The 23,160-nt window shown below is 43.2% G+C and overlaps 1 protein-coding gene across 2 annotated transcripts; it reads right to left on the bottom strand.

Annotated features, from left to right (window-relative positions):
* Positions 1–124: 124 nt before the first annotated feature.
* RNF2 (ring finger protein 2) lies at positions 125–22,946 on the bottom strand. Of its 2 annotated transcripts, none has more exons than XM_032192640.1 (7): positions 22,757–22,946; positions 6,203–6,291; positions 5,685–5,845; positions 4,504–4,719; positions 3,505–3,777; positions 2,202–2,373; positions 125–1,236 (listed from the first exon to the last, which is right to left on the bottom strand). In XM_032192640.1, exons 2-7 carry the CDS (start codon positions 6,287–6,289, stop codon positions 1,135–1,137), a joined length of 1,011 nt encoding a protein of 336 aa, XP_032048531.1. In that variant the 5' UTR covers positions 6,290–6,291; positions 22,757–22,946; the 3' UTR covers positions 125–1,134. The 2 variants fall into 2 exon arrangements, with proteins under 2 accessions (XP_032048531.1, XP_032048532.1); XM_032192641.1 differs by lacking the exon at positions 22,757–22,946 and adding an exon at positions 14,702–14,760.
* Positions 22,947–23,160: the final 214 nt, after the last annotated feature.

Below are 23,160 nucleotides of genomic sequence, written 5' to 3'. Positions count from 1 at the left end.
AAAACTTGAACCTAAATTTAAGACACTAAACGGTAAACTTTGTCAAGTACTAACATTTTCTTCCAAAGTGCTATGCCACATTTGTTAAAGCTATGGCGCAAAAAAAAAAAAAAAAAAAAGCAAACTTAGAGCAGCTTATGGTTGAAGTCCTCCCTACTCAAACTGAAGCTTAGATAAGCTCACAGCTGGGGTGGCAAGAATTCTATAAAGCAAAAGTATTTTGATCGTGCATTTTGTCAGTGTGCTAGAAGTCAGAGGATTTATGTTTAAAAGAAGTTTTCAAGACAGTTCTTTACAGAACACTGATACATTCACAATAAAAATCTGTTATAACAGGGAACAGAGTAGGGCTGTAAAACTTCCAGATTTCATTTAATTAAGCTTGTGAGAACAGGATCATCACTGCAACAAGGGCCAGATGGGAAACTGCAGTGTGAATCAAGACTGGGATGTTCTACACAGGGAAGGGCTCTGGGTTTACTTTTTTCTGGTTTTGTTTGAACTATATGTTAGAAAGCAGATCAATCTCCCAAATCACCTTGCACTGAAGCCCAGTAAACAGCAAGGTTTTAAAGTGTCAGTTTTCTCACTATAGCTGTATTTGCTCACAAGAAATTGTCTGAATAACAAGTCTTTCCTCAGGAATCTGATCACCTCTAGCTGCAAGACCATCAGAAATCAATTCTCTACTATCTTTTATATGGATAACCATTAGCAAATTACAACATTTAACACATTCCTCGGCATATGTTACTATTGAATAGACTTACTTAGCCATCCAATGCTCAATACTTCACAGAGGCTACTGTAACTGTGTCAAATGTATTAGAAATCCAGATTTACCTGGACAAAATTAAGACATTCCAAACTGGAACACTCGTTCAGTTATCATGCATCAGGAACAAAAAAGCATGTCAAACACTGGAATGCACTGGAGAAGGTCATTTAGTCTCTTAGAGAAAAAAAAAGTCTAAATTAAATACAACCAAGAATACTGCCTAATCATATTAATAAGTATACTGAGAGAGCCTGAAGGCATCGCATGTATTGTCCATGAAGATAACGGTGGTGCCTGCTCTTAATATTGAAGAAGTCAGCTATAAAAACAGTCCCATCTCAGTTTTCCAGCACAGCTTATTTATGTTCCTTTGTTGGTGCATAGTACAGTTCCATGGGTTTGTTCACTTTCCAGTACTTCTCACTGACCAGTTCCAAGGAGAACGACCCATTTAAAACCTGGAAGAGAACACCAGAACAGAAAAGAGAAGACCTGATAGCTTGCATACATAGTATGGTATCACTAGAAGACTGCTTATATTAGAGCAGCACGCTGACTTAAAGAAGTCACTGATGAGGTGGAACAAGTTATGGCTAAACACTCGGTGTCAAAAAACAGCAACGCAAGCTATTTTGGACTCCTGGCTATCTCACTAAAATAGTGCTGGAAAACTGTTTTACTAATTGTATACAAAGTGAATATAGTTGTAAATTAAGTCAATTTCAGGTTTCCTGTGTCTGTAAACAAAGAGTAATAGGTGTGTATTTACACCAGAAACATCTATTTTTTTCTAAGGGACACACTGCAGTTATATTTGAAAGCTGTTCAAAATAGATTCTTATTAAGAAGCGTCTGTGTATCTTTAACCAGAAGACTTACTTTATTCAGATAAATGCCCAAGTATAAGACCAGGCTCAGAGTTCAGGGCAATATTGCAATTGGATTGTTGTTGTATCTGTATTCTTTGAAGTCAGCAGCTGAGAGGAGGGATTCTTCCCTAACTGTGCTCAGAGCAGCTCTTTCATATTGGAGCATAAGATTACACTAAAGCAGAGAAATGCCACTTCAAGAGACACTTCCTGCTTCTAGGACGTGCCATCTGCTCTTCAAAGAAGATTCTCGAAAGGATGTTTTCCCTCTTCAATTATAACTGTGAAATAGAAGTTCAGGCCCTAACCTGAAAGAAGTCAGTAGTTGCTGGCCACACCCTACTTCTCCCAAATAACATACATGCCTTTTTTTCCTACTAGCCAAGCTTTGTCTATATACACTTTCTTACAAAGCAAACTATCTGAATAAGCAACCTGGTGCTATGAATTTTATCCCTAGGTCAACTCAGGAGAAGTCCAACTGCATGTATTTTAATCAAATCTTTATAAAAAATGTACTGATACTCAGTATAATTCTTAGAAATTCTACTTACAGTGAACTGCCCATTGGCAGTAGCTATGTAAATGGTATACTGCTTCTCACTGGCCGTGTCAAGGTTCATCTGGTTTGACTCTCCCTTGCTGCGAAGCTCTTCCAGAGCCAATCTCACAGCTAGGTACTTGGACAGGTGATCAACGGTGGCGTTGCCTGAGGTCTTGATGTATCTGCACCAACAACCACAAAGTTAATCAGGCACTCATATTATCAGTATGGGAAAAAGACATCTGGAACACTCGCAAATGGTAAGCATCAAGTGTGAAAAGGCCTTTAAAGACAGTTCACAAATAAAAGCACTAATTGCTTTCACTGGAGACATGCATGCGGCTTACCAAATAACATTATTCCAAAGAGTCCTTACATCTTTTTGACAATCCTCCCATAGGCCCTGAGCTCTTTGTAAAGCTCAAATAGTGCTGTCCTGTCATCTGCTTGAAATGAAAAGCCTACTAGCAGGCTGCTAAGGGTTTTTGAGAACTGCTCACAACTGCTGAAATCTGCACATAGATGCAGTCTGACCCGCCCAGACATGAATCCATAAGGTGTGAGAGCAACACCACTCTCTGCACCTCTACTCCTTGTACAAGGTACTCTTCCTTACTGCCTCGTTATCAATTCCTCTTTAATTCTTTATGCAAGAATTAAAGTCTGACACAAATGCTGCAGAGGCCTCTCCCAAAAGCTTTGTTTTCTCTTTGCCTTTCAGAACAACCCCCAAAACTCCCTTGCAATTCCAAACCAAAAAGAAAAGCTGGCTGAAGCTTATAATATATTTTTAGACACCACAAAGAAATGTCTCATCAGAAGAAAAAGACAGGAAGAGATCTGAGAAAACTCCACAAGACTACTCATTGCTCTGATCCAAAATTTGCAGTCTGTGCTCACACTGGATTATAGAAAGTCAGGTAAAGCTTCTAGTCTACAAATCATGCTGACACAAAGCTGCTCCAAAAACTGCTGGCACTTATGCAAAGTTTGTTTATTCCCAAATAATCTTACAAGAAGTAAATATTATACCATCATGATATTATACCATTATCCCAGTACCTACTGTGAACTGCTAGAAACCCTTAAAACCACCTTTATCTCTGATCAAAAGTTTAAAACAGATTGCTACTGTAACACTGTGTTTGATAGTAGTCGAGCAGTACCATCAACCACACGTGCATATAGTTAAAAAGGAGGTGGTAATGACTGAAGCAAATTAGTTTTAAAAAGCCCCAAAAAGTGATAGACAAGAAAACAAAAGTGACAGAAGATAACAGCAGAGTACATAAAAAGGAATAGAAGACATTTACCTTGTCTGTGCACTGTCATCGTTCTCCATGAGGGTAGGATGAGGCCTGAAGACTAATTCTATTTCACTAGCACCATCCATTACAGGGTCTATGGCCACAGTTGTGTTGTTATTGTCCAGTTCTAGCCCAGAATCATCTGATGTTTTGGTCCTCTTATTGCTAGGCCCTGCTTCCTGATTGCTGTGTGTTGAGGCATTGCTGCAGTGTGAACTGTCACCATTATCTTCTGCTCCACTGCCATTCTCAATCTGCTGTTTCTTGCCCCTCTGTAACCTGATGTAAGTATGTAGAAATGAAGCTAATCTGCACTCGGAACTCACCCAATACACAGGCCCAGCCTACTCATGCAGCTCCTCCCTCTCCCCATCTCAGTCATGCCAGAAGTTAGACATGGGCAACATACTGCAAAGCATATACATGCACAAGCACTAAACATTTCTGAGACAGAGTTTAAAAACAGAAATTAAATCATTCTTATATAAAGATAACCACATACAAGACTTTGGATTTTTCCCTATCCCTCAAGCATATTTTAGGCATGTTTTAAGATTGTTTTTAATGTCACTCAGTTTTCACTCTTCACTACAACAATGTCTGGGGTCTCCTTCCCAGCTAATTCTCAAGTTTAAATGCACACACGCAATTCCAAGACTGTGTAAACACCACACATTCCAGTATTGGGAGGTAAGCTGCACTAATACCTTCATCCTGGCATTACATGCATTTTTTCACATGTAATAGCAATACTGGTACAGGATTTATTGCATTAGTCTATTATTAAAGACACAATGTGTGATTTCATAGAACAGCATCTAGCTGCCACAGATGTTACAGGGAGTGATACAAAGTTCTCTCTTCATAGAGAACTGTTAAAAGTTATTTTAGCAGCCTTCAGAGGAGAGGAATCTCTTGCTATACAGGGAGCAAGGAGAAGAGGTGGTACACTCCTGGCATTAAGGCAGACAGACTGACATGAGGACAAACTACGCCATCGCGTACCTGTTCATAGCCTGAATCTTTAATCCTTCCTCAATGCTGTGACTTAAAGCTTGCTGGTTATTGTGTTTGCTGATTCTTGCTAGCACTCTCTCCTGATGAGCTTCATATTCATCACGGCTTGGATAAATTTTACTGATGAGAGCATCAAAATTGGGATCTGGTCGCAGTGATCGTTTTGACACTAGCTTCTTACGACAAGTGGGACATTCTTTGTTGCTAGACATGAGGAAAGAGAGAAAGCAATACTAAGTCTATGGCAATAACAGAAGCCTGCCCCAATGCCACATTTCTTAGACTCAGTGTTTACAGTAAATCTGGAAGAGGGCTTCTATCTTTTGACAGATCAAGTAATTCAAAATATTTAAACAAAATAAACCACGCATCTCCTTGCTTCAATTTTTAAAGCGTGTTTACTTAGAATGTGTTTAAGCAAACTGTATTTAGACTGAAGAATTCAGAAGTTCTATGCTGCAAATTGTTTCTCCCCTTAACCCTCTGCCTGGATTCTCCCCTAGAAGAGATGCATTTTGCATTAAGTTATATCAAAGGCATGGTCTTTCAGAGGACTCTGAAAGGATGTAACAGGAGGATGAAACCAAGGTTGAGGAACCCATTCTGAAGTTCAAGCACTAATTACTGGGAAAACTAAAACAGAGTCTTATCCTTCCTACCCTTTGGTCTCATTTAACCAAAGGTTCGCATTAGGTTCGTGTGGTTTCTTTTTTCCCGTCTAAAAGGAAGAGGCCTCAATAATGGAGATGCAGACTGTCTTGAGGACAGTTTTGTTTCTCTCTAACGACAAAAGTATTTTTCCTAACCACTCATCAGAATTTCCACAAGCACAGCAAATTAAGCGTGTCCTCTGAAGATGGAAATAGATACATAAATCACTGGCTATGTTGCTGTTGATTACTTCAGAATTCTATTGCTTTTTGAGAAAATATGAACTTGTAATTGAGTATACAAGAGAAATGATTTTCCATATCTGCAGAAAGCCTGATCTGGTCTGCCACAGGTGGCTGAACACAAGGAAATGAAATATGAAAGGTGTGCTACCCGTTCAGAAACGTGCAGTGCACAGGCACATAACTCTTACTCATCAACACCCAAGATTTACAGGATTCTTGACCATATTTTCATCTGAAGCGGAATCCCTTTTCCTTGTAATGATATTTTCATACCCGCTCCTGAGGGCTGTAATGATACAGTCAGCACAGAAACGATGCAAACACTCTTTTGTCGTCATGGTGTTTTTTAACATATCCAAACAAATGGGACACATCAGTTCACTGTGCAGGCTCCTGGGTGACACCACTATTTCCAAGCCATCAGTGATTGCTTCCTAGCATAAAATAAAGTAAAAGTTCTTTAATGAAATTTAGTGACTTTCTCACAGAGATTGCATGTTTTACTCTTTTACATTAAAAAAAAAAAAAGAGACAAAACAAGAGACATACACAGCCACATCAAACACGCACACCCCTATTGCTAAAGGAATGAAAAAGACAAAGATCAAACATCAGTATAGTTTTCTAATATTATGAGAGAGGAGGAGTTTTGGGTAGAGTTTTTAAAAATATACTGTCAATTAAAACAGGCAGTTAGCACTCTTAAAGGAAAATCTTAAACATCAAGCTGTAACAGGTTTAAAATGAAGAACAAGTCCTGCCATGAAGGCCAGCTCTTCAGCATGTATTACCTGAGGCGTCCTTTGCAACTCGTACAAACTGAGCTCCCAAGTTTTGCTTAAGGGCTGTGTTCCGTTGGTCTGCACAGCTTGAGACATGGCTGGGAACAGAAAAAACACATTGCATGGTCAGGTGCACCTGACTCCAAGAACAGCTCTTCCTCTCCCAAGCAGACTCTCTTCCAGGGTCCCTTCAGACCCAGCAGCCCAAGTGCCAACAAAGCAGAAATACAGTGGGAATGCATCCTGCTAGCAGACTGCTTGGCGTTGGACACAGATAACCCCATGCACTGCACCAAAACCGAAGGAGTTACTCAGCCATGAACACTTCCCAAGTATCAGTTCAGGTCGTTAAAACAGAAGTGACATGGACCTGAAGGCCATGAAGTTTGGGCTCTGTGGTGTAAACATTTTGCACAGCGGGTGGCGTTTGCAGCTTTCCAGAGACCTGTGCTCACACATGCGTAGGGATCAAACAGATTCAGCTCCTAACCAGTGGAAGGTCAAAATCATGCAACCACACAGGAAAACAGCTGAACATGTTCATTGGAAGCACCCTATAATACCTCTCTTTCTTCCCGGACACACATCCCTAAGGTTTCTTAATCTAATTCAGAGAAAACTGAATGTTTCCCCCTAGATTCTGGGATTGCTGCTAAGAGATGAAGCAAAACTAATACACATGTTGATTGCACCCATGCCAAAGGAAGTCAGGTTAAAACGACAGTAAATTATATTTCCAAACAGAAAATATTTTCATGTTGGAGAGGGGACAGTCATCTCTGTCTCTCTAAAAATGCCTGACTTACATCAGGAAAGCTTATCCTAGATTGTGTTTTATATTTGGAAAAACAAAACAAAACAAAAAAAACATTTAAGAGGCAAGATTGTAGTAGCTGACATTTCTACTAGGTGGAGAAAATAGAAGCGATTTCTTCCCAGATCACTCTCTCTCTCTCTCTCTCTATATATATATATATATTTCTTCATATATATATGATCTGTTTTTATTTCCAGACCCTTCAAATTGGCAGCCAAATACAGATTCTATTTGCACCCACCAGCTATGTTATAATCTAGTCCCAAATTCATTGAGTTCTACATGAGTCAACCTCTCAAGAGAACACGGTTACTTTATAAGCTTTAATTAATTGTTAAGGGGAGAGCAAGAAAAGCAGTGCAGTGAAGATTATTGCATCTATTCTTCTTCAGGCCCAGAGATTAGATTTCCCACCTTATTAAAAAAAAAAAAAAAAAAAAAAAAGGAAAAAAAGCCTGACAAAAAGTAGACATGATCATTATGTCTAATAAGTAACAAGGGTCTGAAGGTGTTAAAAAAAAAAAAAAAAAAAAAAAGAAAAGAAAAAAAGGAGATGACAGACTTCCAACTCCAGTTTTTACTGTATATCCTGTGCCCTAAAAATTCAGTTTAGTTGTCACAAGAGACACATTGCTCCACAGTGATCACGTGGAGAGCAACAGCAAGTACCCAAGCTAGCAGGGAGAAGCCACCACGACCCCGCTGCAGACTGTCAGCTCCACACCTGCCAAGCACTGCACCATCCTGTCTGGGCATTTTCCTTAAAATACTCTGAGATATGAATTTAAATTATGGTATTAAGTAACACAGCTCAACAACACAACGTTGAAAAGTGTGCCAGTAGAAAATAAAGGAAGTATTTCTCTGCAACCTAATTTTCACTATTTTTGGAGTAATTCCAGGTATACAAGAAGTCAGGTCCTTCAGACAAGGTTTTCTGTTGTGTGTTGTTATCAGTCAGTTGTTCTAACAGAGATCCAACATTATTATTCTGTGTTTGCATTGAATTAAGCACTCTTGAGTGCTTTTGGAGCTGAGATATTTAATTAACTATCATCTCAACTACTGAAATGCATGAAGCTGCTAAGCACTCACACCCCTCCCAAAATCTGCTCAAGCACACAATCAGACTGCAGCAGAGTAAGATGCATAAGAGATCTTGGACTTCCTGGGACTTCGCAGAAAGCCTGCTTCCAGCGTTACACAGCTCCACCACCGTAAGGAGCTCACTGAAGCGGCCCACGGCAGAGATCACCATGTGCAGGTACCATCCTGCCTCAATGTGCATGCTCACGCTAACACAACAGCAGCTGTTCTGGTGCCAGACCGCCAGCAAAACCCTCAGCCCAGAGAACAAGCATAAGAGCATCATCCCTTGTATGGCAGCACTGCAACACGCCAGAGGCTGCACTACAGAAGACATGGTACAAGCGTCACAATAAATAATTGATTAGCTTTCTTTTAAAAGCTTCCAATTTGAGATGTAAAGTGCTTAATTCTCACCCTGAGGTCTGCAGTGATAGACTTTCAGACTTGAAGAGGAAAACCACTGGCCTTAAAGCTAGCTGAAAGTGAGAGAGAGCCACACACTCCTCTTGGTCACCAGCAAACACCTCCGCTGTCACCACTGCATACAAAGTCGAAATCAGAGGAACACTGGAAATGTGGTCAGTTCAAACAGGCTGAAAAGCAAAATCAGCCAACAATCACATCACACTGTATGGAGTTTTTCATCTGTTTGACGAACAGAGGAGCTTCCTTAGCAGTTTTCCTGCTTCCATACTTTTTATAATCCATTTCCAGATATGTACTGGGCCTGAAAAAATGCATGCAAATGAGGTTTAACTTCTTTCCTCAATAACATTGTTGGACACCAGCTGTGAGAAGAAATGTGATGCAAACTAAAATCTAACACAGCAGTATCAACAACTGGCACCAAAGTCAAGGATCATCAAGGATCAAACTCCACATTCTGACCTAAAATTGCACTGACCACGTAATAGCCATCATCAAGTAGCAGCTTCCAAATCATCTCTGAAGTGATGGCCCCGGGTTATGCTCGTTGCTGACTCATCTCCTCTCCTCACTTTGGGAAGAGAGGTAGGAAAAACCTCTCCATTAGCTGACTTTCAAGGCAAACATTATAACCAAGCAGGAGGAGCCTGCACCTGCCCCTGGCCATTGGGCTTGGCAGCAAGTAGTCGGACAGCTACACTGACACCTGCTTTAACCAAGCGAGCACTGTACCAGCAGTCATTTTGACTGCACATCCCAAACAGCATTGCCCAGTTTATGCTCTAGTGCCATTTAACATGCTGCTCTCCAGAAGAAGACAAGGCTCGTGACCAGGCACGTCTGCCCTGCACTCCGCTGCTCTTGTGGCTCTCGTGCTGGCTGTGCAGCTGAGTGGCTGCAGACAGACCATCTCGGGCTCTCCTCACCTGGCACAGAGGTGAGTCCCTCAGAAAGGCTCCTTCTGGCTGTTCTGATGGTGCCAAGGTGTTCACAGCCTCAGCGGCAGCGCAGACATCACTCCTCAGTTTGGCTTCCTTTTAAGGCAGCCCACCTCCATTGGGATTTGATGCAGCGACAAAACTAAAAGAAATCAACTGGTCTGGTCTGCACCAGTCAGGATCCTTCCTAAAGCTACAAAGCCAAGAGAAAAGGCTTTGGCAAGCCAAAGGAAGTTCACTTTTGTGTTGACACTTTGTAGAGAGTGAAAAACAAAGCAGAAAGTTTCTAGAGAGAAGGAACAGACTTTCTATTAACTGCTGCTGGCAAGGAGAGAAAAGATACAAAATAAATATAAAGCTCATGTTTATTCATCAGTCTGGACATTTATTTCACTGAAATCTCAACCTGTTAAGATCAATCAGATCTTTCCTGACAAAATTCGCTGTCCATCTGCATCCCTTTCAGCCTTTTTTTTTTTTTTTTTAAATTAAGTCTTAGAGAACAATGCTCGTGTTCATTTTTCCAACCCAAAATATTAAGCAGATTTCATCACAATAATATCTACTCCAGTTTTCAGCTATTCAATATTTCAGATCTTTTCCACTTTACCAGCAAGGAAGACGGGATCTTAGAGGTCATGTGCTGGGAACACAGTGCAGACAGAAACCCCCTGAAAGCCTTTTTTTCATCATTAGTTTTTGAAAAAAATCCTAACACACCATGACTTTCTACTTTTTATCATTTTTTAACTTTGTGACTTTTCTGCTCCCTCTGGCTACAAGAGGAAATCAACCAGCTACGTGACAATGGGGCACTACAAAGGGGAGAAGCCCAGCCTGGTAGGCAGATCAAACACCTTTCTCACTTCCACAGGTGCCAGTTGTGTGATTTGTGCCATATCCAGAGGGCTGTTCTTGCCAGCCACTCAAAGAAAACACAGGATTACAAGAACACCTACAATCTTTCTGACTGACTCACTCTACAGGTGCAGGAATACTCCAAGGCACAAGTTTTGCAATTACGGAGCATGCACACCTGCCACTATCAAAGCTGGAGACACCCAAAAGACATGAGAAAACCATGAGAACCACAAACACTATGAATCTCCTTGGGTTTGATTTCCTGTCACCCTCCTGTTCCTAACAGCATTTGGAAAAACAAAAACAAGTTAAGATCTAGTAAATATCATTCCATTTTGTCATAAAGTTTGCCTAGTTGCTTCATGTCTTCTACAGAAGCAAACTGGAAGATAAGTCAGGGAGATTGATGAACATTACAGAATGTACATACATTTTAATTCATCTGTACCCAAAGGGTTTCTCCATTCCCTACGTTGCCATAGCATTAAAAACAAAACAAACCGCACCTGTGCTATTCTGAATGTGTTTCAAAAAGTTTCTGTTGATTTTCTGCAACCAGGCTCAACCTCTGAGTTGAATGGCTCCCTTACCAGAGCCAGAAGAGGAGCCTGGCAGTGCCAGCAAAAAGCACCGCATCACTTCATCTGAAAGACTGACTCTTTAAGCCTGGTGTCCTTGGAAAAAGGGGCTTATGCAATCTCACTCTTTGCGCTCACCCCTTTTCAGACTATTTTCCACAACTAATTTGAAGACAAGTGACTGGGGCTTAAAAACAGAACAAGTCTTGGTCCTGCAGTATTGAAAACCAGGCAGAGAATTACAGCAAAAAGTACAAAAAATCCACCACAACACGAGAAATCCGTCCGAAAAGCCACTCAGTCATCTCCTGCCTGCTTACTGAGCAGACTATTTGTGCCAGAAAATCATTACTGAAAGCCATCACTTAGAAACAACTCCAGTAGAGCAACATCCTTGCTTGCCACACACACACACATTGAACAAGCTCCTAGACTGAAATACACTTAATTATTTGCTCAAACATGGTCGTGAGTCACAGTAGGTCAGACATTCAGGTATCCCATTCCTGAAACTGCCCAGCACAAACAAAATCCAACTGGCAAAACATGCATTTCAGACAACTCGGAGCTGCCACCAGACATGCTGTTCTGGCCACGAGGGAGCCAAAGGGCTCACCAGCAAGTCCTCGCCCTTATTTCTCAACCTGCCAACGTTTCTCATTTGTGAGAATTTAGGAATACATTGGCTGCTGCTTGGAACCAACCTTGGCACCAGTCCTGCTTGAAGCAAGGACGGAGGCACTTGCTACAGGACGACATTCAGATTCCCTCCAAGGCAGAGCCTTCCCTGAAACACGTACCAGTGCCTATTTTAGTCCAAGCAGAGGTTGGAAAGCAACTGCACATGTGGTCACTCCAGCACGCCTCGAGGTGTGAGAAGGGGTGAAATAGTACCAAGCAGCCAGAGCCACAATCCACAGAGCCATCTCCAGTGTGACCACAGCGGTGCCAGCTGCTACTTTACAGAAACCTGTGCATTCTTTTTGAAAACTTTCATCAGCAAACACTTTTGAGGGTGGGGAGGGAGGTGTGTGTGTGTGGGGGAAATACATCAGGCTCTTTTAAATAAATATACACATAGTAGTATTAAACATGTTAAAAAATCCACTATTTTCTGTTCCAAACATCAGAAGTTAAATATTTAGACTTAAAATAGTAAGAGACTCAGACAACTTTTCAGCATGCCAAGTTCAACAGCATTTTCAACTCTTCTGATTTTACTTTTTTTTTTTTTTTTTTAGCAAGGATTATATATATACACATATTTAAATAAAGAGGTATCGTTGTCCAGTTACTTTACAAGCTTAATGGATTTAGAATTTTACATTTTACTCTTTCTGATTCTGTAACTAGTATTAGAGACAAATTGCCTGTTTGGACAAAGTATTCTATGTAAGAAGTTCATTTGTTTATTTTCTTTTGTTTGTTTGTTTGTTTTTACTTCCTGGCTAGGAGCTTGATTTGAAAGAATAATTTTATATATATATATATATATATTTCTGGAAAGACACACTATTTGACAGAATTAATCTTCTCTAGAGTTCACTGCCAGCTCAGGTTGCTTTACATTCAACTGTAATCTAGGACAACTACAACTAGTCCTTGAGTACAATCCAGTACAGGTTTTTTTGTTTTTTTAAAAAACAACAAAAACAAAACACAGAACAAAAATCTGATTTTAAGTACGATTTGAGGTATAGAAGTGTTTATTCTTTTCTGAAGTGCCTCCCCCCCCCACCATCTCTCGATCTCAAAATCCCTAGGAGACAGCCAAATCGGGCTCTGGCCTGGAGCTCATTTTGTTCCCAGCTCTGAAATGAACTGCTTGATGATCCTGAACAAGTATGTCACCGCATTCATCTGTGCCCCCTCTTCCTCTTCTGCTTGTTTATTCACATTGTCACCACTCCTGCAAGTGTCTCTCCTAATGTTTATATTGCATGCACTGTAATTCTGTGCTGATCTCCAAAGGGGATAAGCTTAAGAGAGGAACGTCTTACCGAAGTATGCTTAGTTCATTCAGCTATCAGTCCTTGTCCTCTCGACACCAAGCTTCAGTGTCACAACCTCCCTTACTGGGAAGGCTGCAACTTCTTTCTAGTTGCAAACTGCATTCAATACTATAGCAGCTACATGTACTCTCATCTTCTCTTGACACAATCAGCCCCTCCACTCCCCTCATGAGGGAGCTGCAGGCCGCCATGAGGCCTCCCCTCAGCCTGCTCTGCTTTGGGCTGAACAAACCAAGGGACCTCAGCCGCCCCTCACACATCTTCCCCTCTAGACCCTTCACCATCTTCATAGCCCTCCTTTGGACACTAATAGCTCTATGTCCTTGTTATGTTGTGGCGCCCAAAGCTGTACCCAGTGCTTGAGGTGAGGCTGCCCCAGGCAGAGCAGAGCACCCCTCCCTCAGCCAGATGGCAGGGCCGTGCCTGAGACACTCCAGGGCACAGTCGGCCCTTTGGCTGCCAGAGCCCGCTGCTGGCTCATGATCAGCTCAACACCGACCAGAAACCCCAGATCCCTTTCTGTAGGGCTGCTCTCCTGCCTCTTGTCCCACATCCGCATGTACAGCTGGGGCTGCCTGGATAAACTCCACTGGATGTGATTCTGAATGATCTGACCTAACTGGCCCTGCTTTCAGCGGGAGGCTGTCCTAGATGTCCTCTGGAGGTCCCTTCCAACCCACATTCTGCCATTTATACAGTGAGACATATCTCACTACCAGAGAAATTCACACGTCATTTCTTGTACAGAATGTGCCACGGGCAGAAGAAGCGGAGGACAGGTGCCGCCAGTCACACACCGCCCTCCGAGAGCTGAGGAAGCCGCAGCTGGGGCCTCTCCTGCCCCATCGTGCCTCACCTGCCTTCCACAAGGAAACCCAGCAGTATGAGAAGGCTCTTCTGGGACTACACTGCTTCCACACAGCTCAAACTGAGGGGTTACACTTCTCATAAAACCAGCAACGTGGGCACTGAGCCTTCAGATGCTGATATACTATAGAAAATAACCACAGAGTCTTCTAAACACTGGCATTTCCTCTGCAAACACGATAAAAGTGCAATTTTAAGCAAAAGAACACTTTCCTTAAATACTTCCTGAGACCCTGGGGAATAAATCAGCAGTAATATTTACATTGAGGGATTTTTGTCTAACATGAAGAATAAGCCCTAAACCACCACACAAATGCTTTCCAAGAATAGTTTCTCTCCCCGTATGTACATTTAATCTGGACAACAGCATGCAAAAACCCCTTGTTTTCTGGCAGAAGCAGCCCTCTCCTTGAGATCTTATGGTATCTGCCAGAATTTCAACCTGTAACTGGTAGAACAGAGCTGTAAATGGTGATGGATCAGTAGTTAATGTGCAAATTCATGAGGAACAGAATTTGAAAAAACAAAAAAAAAGACGCATACAGAATACAAAATGAATGTTATCAAGTGAACAGTTTTAGCTATCAGACAACACCTAAAAATATTATTCACAGGCTAATTTCAGAATTATTACCAGACACTTTATCAATTAATACTCTACAGTACTGTAAGTGAGCTCCTTTGAAAATGCCTAAGACGTTAAAAAAATGAGTGGTTAGCAAAACTTACACAAAGCTACTGTTTAAAAAAAAAAAAAAACACTTTTGTAGACATTAACTAGAATTCTATCATCTGCAAAGCACAGAGCCAATTAAAATGCTATTAAAGATGCCAAATTAATGCTAACTATTAAGCTGAAACTTCATATAGTAATTACATGCTCCAGAAGTCAGATCTAATAACAAATAACAAGTACTTACACCATGCTTTCCACCCTTCAGATGCACCAGCTTGCAAACAAGCATATCTTTGCACTCTACTTGGGGAGCAGAAATGCTGGATTAGAAAAAAGCAAGGGAGAAGAGAAGCTATAGCTCATTTTTATATGCTCCATGAAAGCAGCACACCAGTAATGCAATGGGCAACAGCACTGCCGGGAAATAAGAAAGCAATCAGATTTTTGTCAGACCATCATCCTTGGATCCTGAACTGGATTTCAGCCACTTGTATTAAAGCCACCTGCATCACTACAGCCCTGCCCAGCTCCTCCGCTCTTTCACCTCCCTTCGAACCTTACTGTGGGAGCCAAGACGATGTCAGCCCAGAACAAAACCTCACTAGCTCCACTGCATGTCCCACTGCTGCCCCTACACCCCACCCCAGACAACCCAATGACAGCACAAAGCCCACAGTTACCAGTGTTCAAAGGCAGGTGATAAAACCTGAACCTCAGGAAAGCTACCAGCCTCTACGCACTCACATAGTTAAATGCTCTCCTTGGTATCACTCTTTCCAAAATTCATTTTTAAGGGGTTCTGCAAGTCACTGTTCAGGAACAAATCTGGAAACCTCCCCACTCCTTTTTTTAAGCTAAACAAAAAATAAAGAAGCTAAATGTGAATAGAAATGCATTACAATGAAAAATGGCTGGGACTACCCAGAGGCCACACATTACCATCCATTATCACGTATATTAACGCAAGCAATCTGACTCGGTACACATCTCAGCCAATGCTTGGTGTGATGAAACAACTGGAAGGCAGCCTACCCTTTCGTTACTTTAAATCATTCCAGTTTCAGCTACACTTGAAGGATAGTGTGATACATGCTGAGAAATAAACACACACAGTGTGACAACCATCCTGACAACCCCATTTTAACAATGCTTGTATCTGGTTCCTTGCCATCCTGTTTTCTTAATTTATTTACAGAAGTAAATTAAAAGATCAACATTCAAGTGTTTTCATCCATTGCATCAATCATGCCCCACCATAACTGAGAAAACAATATAAATAAAATAAATACCACATTTTACTGTCAGATGGGTACATCCAGCTCCCACTGACGTTAGATAGCAGTCAGCTGATACAATGAAGTTACTATTATAATAAAATGAATTGTACATACACAAGTGTCAGACATTCCTCACAATCAAGGTTTTGCTTAATTCTACCTTCAAAATACAAAACCAGCCTGTTCTGTACAGAGAATATATCATATTCTCCTTTTATTTATAACACAGTGGGGAAACAATACATTTTCTAAGCAGTTTGAAGTATACATTTCTACAGTTTGCTTGAAAGAAAGCACATGATCTTTAAGACATTTTCTCAGATTCTCTCAATTGCCACTTAAAATTGAACCTGGATTTCTCAAAATGCAAAGTTCATTGGAATTTACTGGAAAGGTCACCCTAGAAAGATTCATACTTTTTCCTCTTATCCCCTTACTTTCAATAATAAAGTCTTAATTAGGAAGAGATTGGACCACATAGGAAGTTGTTTTATGGCACTGAACAAGTTTAGGGAAGCTACATTCATTCCCAAAGCATTATGAAGCTCTACACTGTTAGATGTTTGTACTGAAAAAAAGTTTGTCAGTCTGTGCGTTGAATCTAGCAGACACTTCATTTCTGCTGCACAGCACTGCTAGCCAAGAGAAAAAACAAAACAGTTATATTATTCATTCAAGACCCCAAAAATGTACCAAAGCAGCTGGTATAGCCAAAGAATGCACAGGCACAGCTCAGCAGCACTGCAGAACCTTTCCCAATATAACTGTTGCCCACAGTCACAATAGTTCTGAATTTTTACTTTTCTGGATAACTAGTCCCAAACCTCCGTTCTCCCATGATCTGCCCCATACAGTCAGTAAGCATTTCTCTTTAATATTAATAAAAAATCCCTGAACACCCAATACTGTCACTGTGAAACCTGTAGCAGGTTCCCTGGCAGATGACAGGATCCAGTAGCTTGCTAGCGCGTGATCTTTCACTGCTTCTTCACTGTATTTATTCTCCTACAGAAGGACATGATTTGCCTGGTGCCTTAAGACACTGCATCTTCCAGTTAATTGCCATTCACAATTTACTGGCACTGAAGTGAATTGATCCACGGAGTTTAGCAGCATCCAATCTGGCCATCAAGCTGCTCATCCTGGCCTTGGGAAACATTTGTGCTATGACCTCATACAAACCATCTGCTGCACACATTTACACCTATGGAATAACCTGGTGAACCTAATGCTGGTAGAAGTGACCACAAATGAGACGACCCTCCTACATTAGATACCAGGAGTATCAAAAAAGTTGTAACACGTTAGTGTTTTGGTCATTCTCAAGGCTGCTTAATCACACAGACTTAGGAACAGCCACACACTTTTGGGCATGACAGAAATGTATGGTTTTAAGTTGATGTTTCTGTGTGTTTCTAGCAGTAGAGTAAAATAAAGTATAGGCACTGGACAGCTGTATGAGAGTAATGCCCATAGACGACACTCAAATTCCAATTTATTCTGATGGGTTCTGTATTCCCTGCCAAGGGCATCAGCAGCCATTTCTGCTGCCTCCCAGATCACTCCATTATTGGTCATAGCCGAAATCCTCATTGTTAATGTTACTCAGTTCTGCTTCACACCCTCCTGACCTTCTCTGAGGTACAAACACTGCAGCACACACAACCACCACCCCACTTCCACAGAACTCTCTCTGCAGCACATCAGTTGCCTCCAGGTAGTCCAGAACTCACCAGGACACACATCCTCCCCTGGCTGCCATACCTACAAATGCTCACATACATCACATTTCAAAGCCAGGCTACTCTAAACTAAAAGGCTGTGGGATTTTGTTTGTTTGCTCGTTTTGTTTTAAGTATTAGAAGGATTAAGTAAAAAACTTTTAAATCTTCAGAAGAAAAAACAAAACAAAACAAAACAAAAAACAAACAAACAAACAAAAAAAACACCAAACCCAAGATTGCCCACTGTTCTAACACAGCAGGTAGTAAGATTATTTTAATCGTCACAGCTAAAACAAACTGGCACTTACCCTCCACAGACCATCTGTATCTTGTCCAAAGTGAGCACTACAATTCTGCTGGAAGTGCAAACGAAGCTGTTGCAGGAACAGTACCTGTTCACTGCTGACGTGGGCCAATAAATCAGACAAGAATTCGACACCAAAAACATCGTATGTGCCAAAGACCTTTGCCAACAATTGATATAAAAGAAAAATAGCCATGACCAACTTAGCCCCATGAAGTAACACTATTAAGTAGAACTCCGGGAGGTGGAGTAGAGTTAACACTTTCTCTGTTATCTGTTAACTTTTATGCAGTTTCTCATATTATCAAGCATGCTACTGTATATAGTGCCTACGGCTGCCCACATGAGCTTCAAAAATGAAGTTCTTATTCTACGGTTGATTTTATCTCTAAGAGCCTTCAAAATTAACAGCTGGCTGTAAAGGAGAAAGGCCAAGTGAATCTTTCCCTGCCTAGAATTAATTTCAGTGCTGTATCAGATCAGAAAAGGAGGGATAAAGGACTGAAAGAAAACAAAAGTGAACTTTCAAACTCTGGAGAAGTTGAATCTGTCACAGAAACTAAATGAATACAGACAGGAATGATGCACACTGCCTTAGGGTCAGACTTGTTTCCTCCCCTTGACTAAGTGCATCACCTAAGCATGATGTACAAGCAGAACTATGGATAGAGTAAATCTTTGCAATAAAAGCACTCCATTACTTTCACACCAAAGCAGCGATAAGAACGTGTATTATGATTTATGGTTATAGTGTTGTGTAACTCGCAGTCCACAGTAAAAGACAAGCTTTACATGCATGTGATTGTGTGAAAACACCGCACACCCTCCTATCGTGGAGCACACCCCCTAGCCACAGAATTATGCTTCAGAGCCAGCACTTTCATTCTTACACTGCCTTCTAAGCCACACAGCGCTGCTGGCACATTTTTTGAGGCTAACCAACTTCTTGCTAACTCCCCGAAATAACAGCTGAAGAAGATGAGAATTGACCACCCCATTCACTAAAGATTAAGTCTGATGATTTCAATAGCACTGTCATTAGCCTTTTAGCTTGCAGTACATTTTAAAAGAAATCCTATGAACATACTTACACAATTCAAACAAAGCTTTCCGCCTCCATAAGCTCAGCAGCAAAGGTAAGGTCTCTAGAACACTTTTTTTTTTTTTTAAACAGTTGGAAGCACAGCAATATGCAGTCCTTGACTGATGAGTACGCTGAAAGAAAACCCTTTTATAGCTAGTCACACCAGGAGAAAAAAAAAAAAAAAAAAGCAAAACACACACTCAGCTGTTTTCTGCCCAATAGGTGACCCCAGTTCAGATGGCGGCAGTGACTGAACTGCAGCCCTCAGACTGTGCAGATTTAGCACAGCGCTGCACTCATCCAGAGGGAAACTCCTGCCAGAGCTCCCAGGTTCCTTCCTGACAGCTGTGGGGGCATCAGGCGCTGTCAACACCAAGACCTGCAGACACGAGGGGAACCTTTAAATGGCATTAATAACCAGGATCTGTTACCTCCAGTAACATTTGTTAGAGGACCCCAGGGGTTCTACCTCCTGCTCCTTCCCACTGCTGCTGCCCCAGACTTCAGACGCCCCTCAGGGTCGAGGGGGAGCAGCTCGGTCACCAGCAGGGTGTCGAGGCTGGACTCATGCAGGGAGCTGCCGCACCACCCCGAAGTGCGGTGCTTTAGAAGCCAGCACAGATCTGCTCCCACATCTACTGGGCAGCCACCATGGTTTGGTTTTTAAACTCCATCAGCAGAAAATAAAAAAGCCTGCACACCCGTTTCTTGGATTAGCAGTCTGCTTTGTTACACTGCTGCAGCATCCAAGGTGCTTCTCAGAAACCTCTAAGAAACATCGTGCAGCCTCAAGCTGAGAGGTGAGCACATCTCAGTCAGGTGTGCTGCTCTTGCCGAGCCACTGGGATCACATCAAGCCAGCCACTTTGTTATCCTTCTCTTCTGCATGCAACATACCTACTGTCCACCACGTTTATCAATATAAAGGGCAGCAAGTAGCAGTTTTCCAATGTGTATAGATTGTGGGAGAAGTGTTGAGAGTATCAGATCAAGAGAGATGCTTGTTTTTCCAATTTTTCCAGGGATATATTCGCTACCCACAAAAAGTTCCTACCCATTTGTGATCTGGTGAGACCACAAGTAACAGTTGATCTCATTTTATTAGTAGGAACAGAAGTTGGCTTCCTCTACCTGGCTATTAATGAACAGAAAATAAACACAAAATCAGACAGACAAAAGGAAAGACCCCAGGAATCTTACACATGACTGACTCAACACCTCCAACAAATACACAGAAACAAAGCTGTTACGTGAGCATGCAGCTTTCCTCTAAAGCTGCATGACAGCTGACAACAACTTGCATCTGTCTCAAATAAAACTCTGCATTTTACAAACAGTACGACAGGAGCAATACTTACAGTTTAAAGCCAGGAATCATCCCAAATAGTTTAATTTCATCCCTGAGAGGTGAAGAGTAAAGAGTGGATTAGGTTTTTAATTAGTTAGCAGAACACTGCTGCTAGCTCCCAGCTGTTTGCAGGCCAGCTCCATGATCCAGAAGGGGGGGAAGGCAGACAGGGATAATTCCTAAAATACTTCTCCACTGCAACAAGTCCAAACAGCTCCATAATACTGAACTCTGCTCATTCCTCAGAAAATTAAGAATTTAAGGTCAGCTTCAGAGGCCAGTTATTTTCACCAACAAACAGAACCCAGTTTAGGCTCAGCAACATCTCTTCTCCAATCCCTTTCCTCTCTGTTTGAATCATTACTAAACTGCTGTTCCAGTCAGTAAAAATAGGTATAGGGTATTTAAGTATTACTCTGTTATTTTCTTCATGCACATCCTTTAAATTGGTGCTTCACTAAGAACGGATCCAGTGCTGCTTTTAGGAAAAAGACAACTGAACTGTTGCAGGCTCATGCCTCATTTTTGAAGTTCCCTTTTCCCCATGACATTTTTTACCTCATATTCTTTTTATTCAGAAAGACAAAGAGAAAATTAAAGGAAGTAGAAGAAATTCACATACCCTGACATCCATCGCACATTTTAAACTGACAACTGTGCTACAGATGCCAGTCTTATTTCTAGTTCCTGATAAAACGGCCCTAAAGATGCCAGAATTCTGCTCTTGTCACCCAAGATGCCCAAGCGAGTCTTTCCACTCCACATATTATCATACGCCAATCCTAAAACACACAGCGCCATTGATAAAGGCAGCCCCATGCAATTCATCTCACTGGTGCTCACGCTGAACGACATGCCAGGCGGTGCTTTCCTTGGCGGCTGCAGCAGTGCTGGTGTTTCAAAGCTGCAACACCAAAGGTCAAAATTGTAGCCACCAAAGAAATTAAAAATCGCCTCCAAGGTGAAATTCATGTCCCACTGTTATTATGAGGCTGAATGAGGCATTTATTAAACATGATAAACCGTAACTCACAGAGCCAATAACCTCTAAAGAAGTTCTAAGTTTATTTAAATCTCATCACCGAAGCGCGACAGAGCCACAAAGCTTGCTACCTGAAAGCACGGATAATGCTAACGTCTGTCCAGTGAAAATTCCTCCCATCTCCAAACAACTGGCATCGCTAATCCTTCAAATCATGGTATTTTTAAACATTAAAGGTACCGTTTATCGATACCTGCTGCTCTCAAAGGGAGTGCCTCTGTCTTAGCTGACAATCTGAATGCCAGCTCTGAGCTTGACATGATGTAGAAAAATGTCAAATTATCTCATTACAAAAGTTTCTACTGAAAACATAGATGAATGCAAATGAGAGTACCTCTTCAGGGAACTCCTATAACAAATCAAGTCTTTGTCACTGAATGAGTGACACATTTGATTAAAGAACTTTCCCCATGCAAAAATGACTTCACTCGCACACCAATCATATTTTTTTCATATGCAAGTGATTTCCTTTAATCCTTAAAAGCCTGCGTGCAATGCGTAGTTATTGCACAGACGAAGCTATAGCCACTTCCAAACAGGACTGGATTACGGTTTATCCGCCTGGAAATCATCTTTCTCCACCAGTTATGGTCTGGATTTCTAGGCAGTTAGGCACTTAGGCACTTGATCTGGTTATTTTCCACAGCAGAGGATCAGAAAAGCAAACAGCTTAACCAAAATCCCCCAAAGAAGAGGACCGCTTAGAGCGTTTGTTCCATGCACGCAGCGGGATGGGGCCGATGGAGGCAAACGACTCTGAAGGGGCAGCTACCGCCGAGCGCCAAGTTGGCAAGAAACAGGTGCCACACTGGGGCTGCGGGCAGCGGGAGACGCGCCCATGGCGCCTTCCTGCCCGGCCGCCCCATGGCATTCCCGGGGAGCTGCCGGGTGCTGCTCGCGTCGCTCCGCCAGCGGCCGTGCCCGGTGGGCGCCGCGCTCCGGCTTCGGGAGAGACAAAAGACCGGCGGGGAGGACACACGCAGCGCACCCCATCTTTGAGCGGCGAGGGTTCATAAACTAGCAGCAAAGGCTCGTGACTCCGCTAACCGGCTCCCTCCCGCTCAAGAAGGCGTCGGGCAGTGCCCCCTCAGGGCTGGGGTCACAGCAGCCCTCGGGGTCACAGCACCCCGGCCTCGTCAGGGGGGCGCCGCGGCCCCAGTCACCCCTCCGGCCCTGGGAGGGCTGGGGGCGGCCGTAGTGAGGGGGGGCGCAGCCCCAGGCTCGTTCCGCAGCCCCCGCGGGAACGGCTCCGGGGCCCCCATTTTACCTCAGGAGAGGGCGGTGGGGAAGGAAGAGCCCGACCCCCGCCACCCCCCATCGCTTCCCGCCGAGCGCCCGCCGCGGGACCCCCGGCTCGAGTCGCCCCCCAGACAGGACCCAGCCCCGCGGCTGAGGGCTCGGGCACCGCTGCCGGCACCAGGCGCCCCTCCGCAGCCCCACTAGGGGGAGAGACCCGGCGGCGGCAGCGGCAGCCCTAGTGGCGGCCCCAACCCTGGCCCCAATCCCCGCCCTGCGCTCACCGCCCGCCGCGCTCCCGTCGCCCTCTCTCGCCGGCGGAGCCGCCGCAGCCCCAGCAGCACAATATGGCGAGCAGGAGCCTCCGCAATGGAGCTCGGGAAATAGAGGGGAGTTACATATTCATGGCCGGGGCTGGGCAGGGGTAGCGCGGATGGGGCTGCCGACACCGGGCCGCGCAGCGCCCGCCTCCCCTCGACGCGGTGGCCGCTGGCTCCTTCCCCGCGCCTCAGCGGCGGCCGCCCGGCCCCGGCTGCCCGTAACCGCCGCTCCCAGAGGGCGCCCGCCGTCCCCGCCCTCCCTTACCTCAGCCCGCAGCCCTCCCGCCTTGCAGCCGTGCGAAGCCCCGGGGGCTTCCCCCACCGCGAGCGGGGAGCGGGTCCGGGCTGCTGCCACCCCCTGAGGAGCT

This window comes from Aythya fuligula, chromosome 8, assembly GCF_009819795.1.
Source record: "Aythya fuligula isolate bAytFul2 chromosome 8, bAytFul2.pri, whole genome shotgun sequence".
Taxonomy (NCBI): domain Eukaryota; kingdom Metazoa; phylum Chordata; class Aves; order Anseriformes; family Anatidae; genus Aythya; species Aythya fuligula.
The sequence above is the reverse complement of the archived record's forward strand: the minus strand, read 5'-3'. Positions and strand labels throughout refer to the sequence as shown.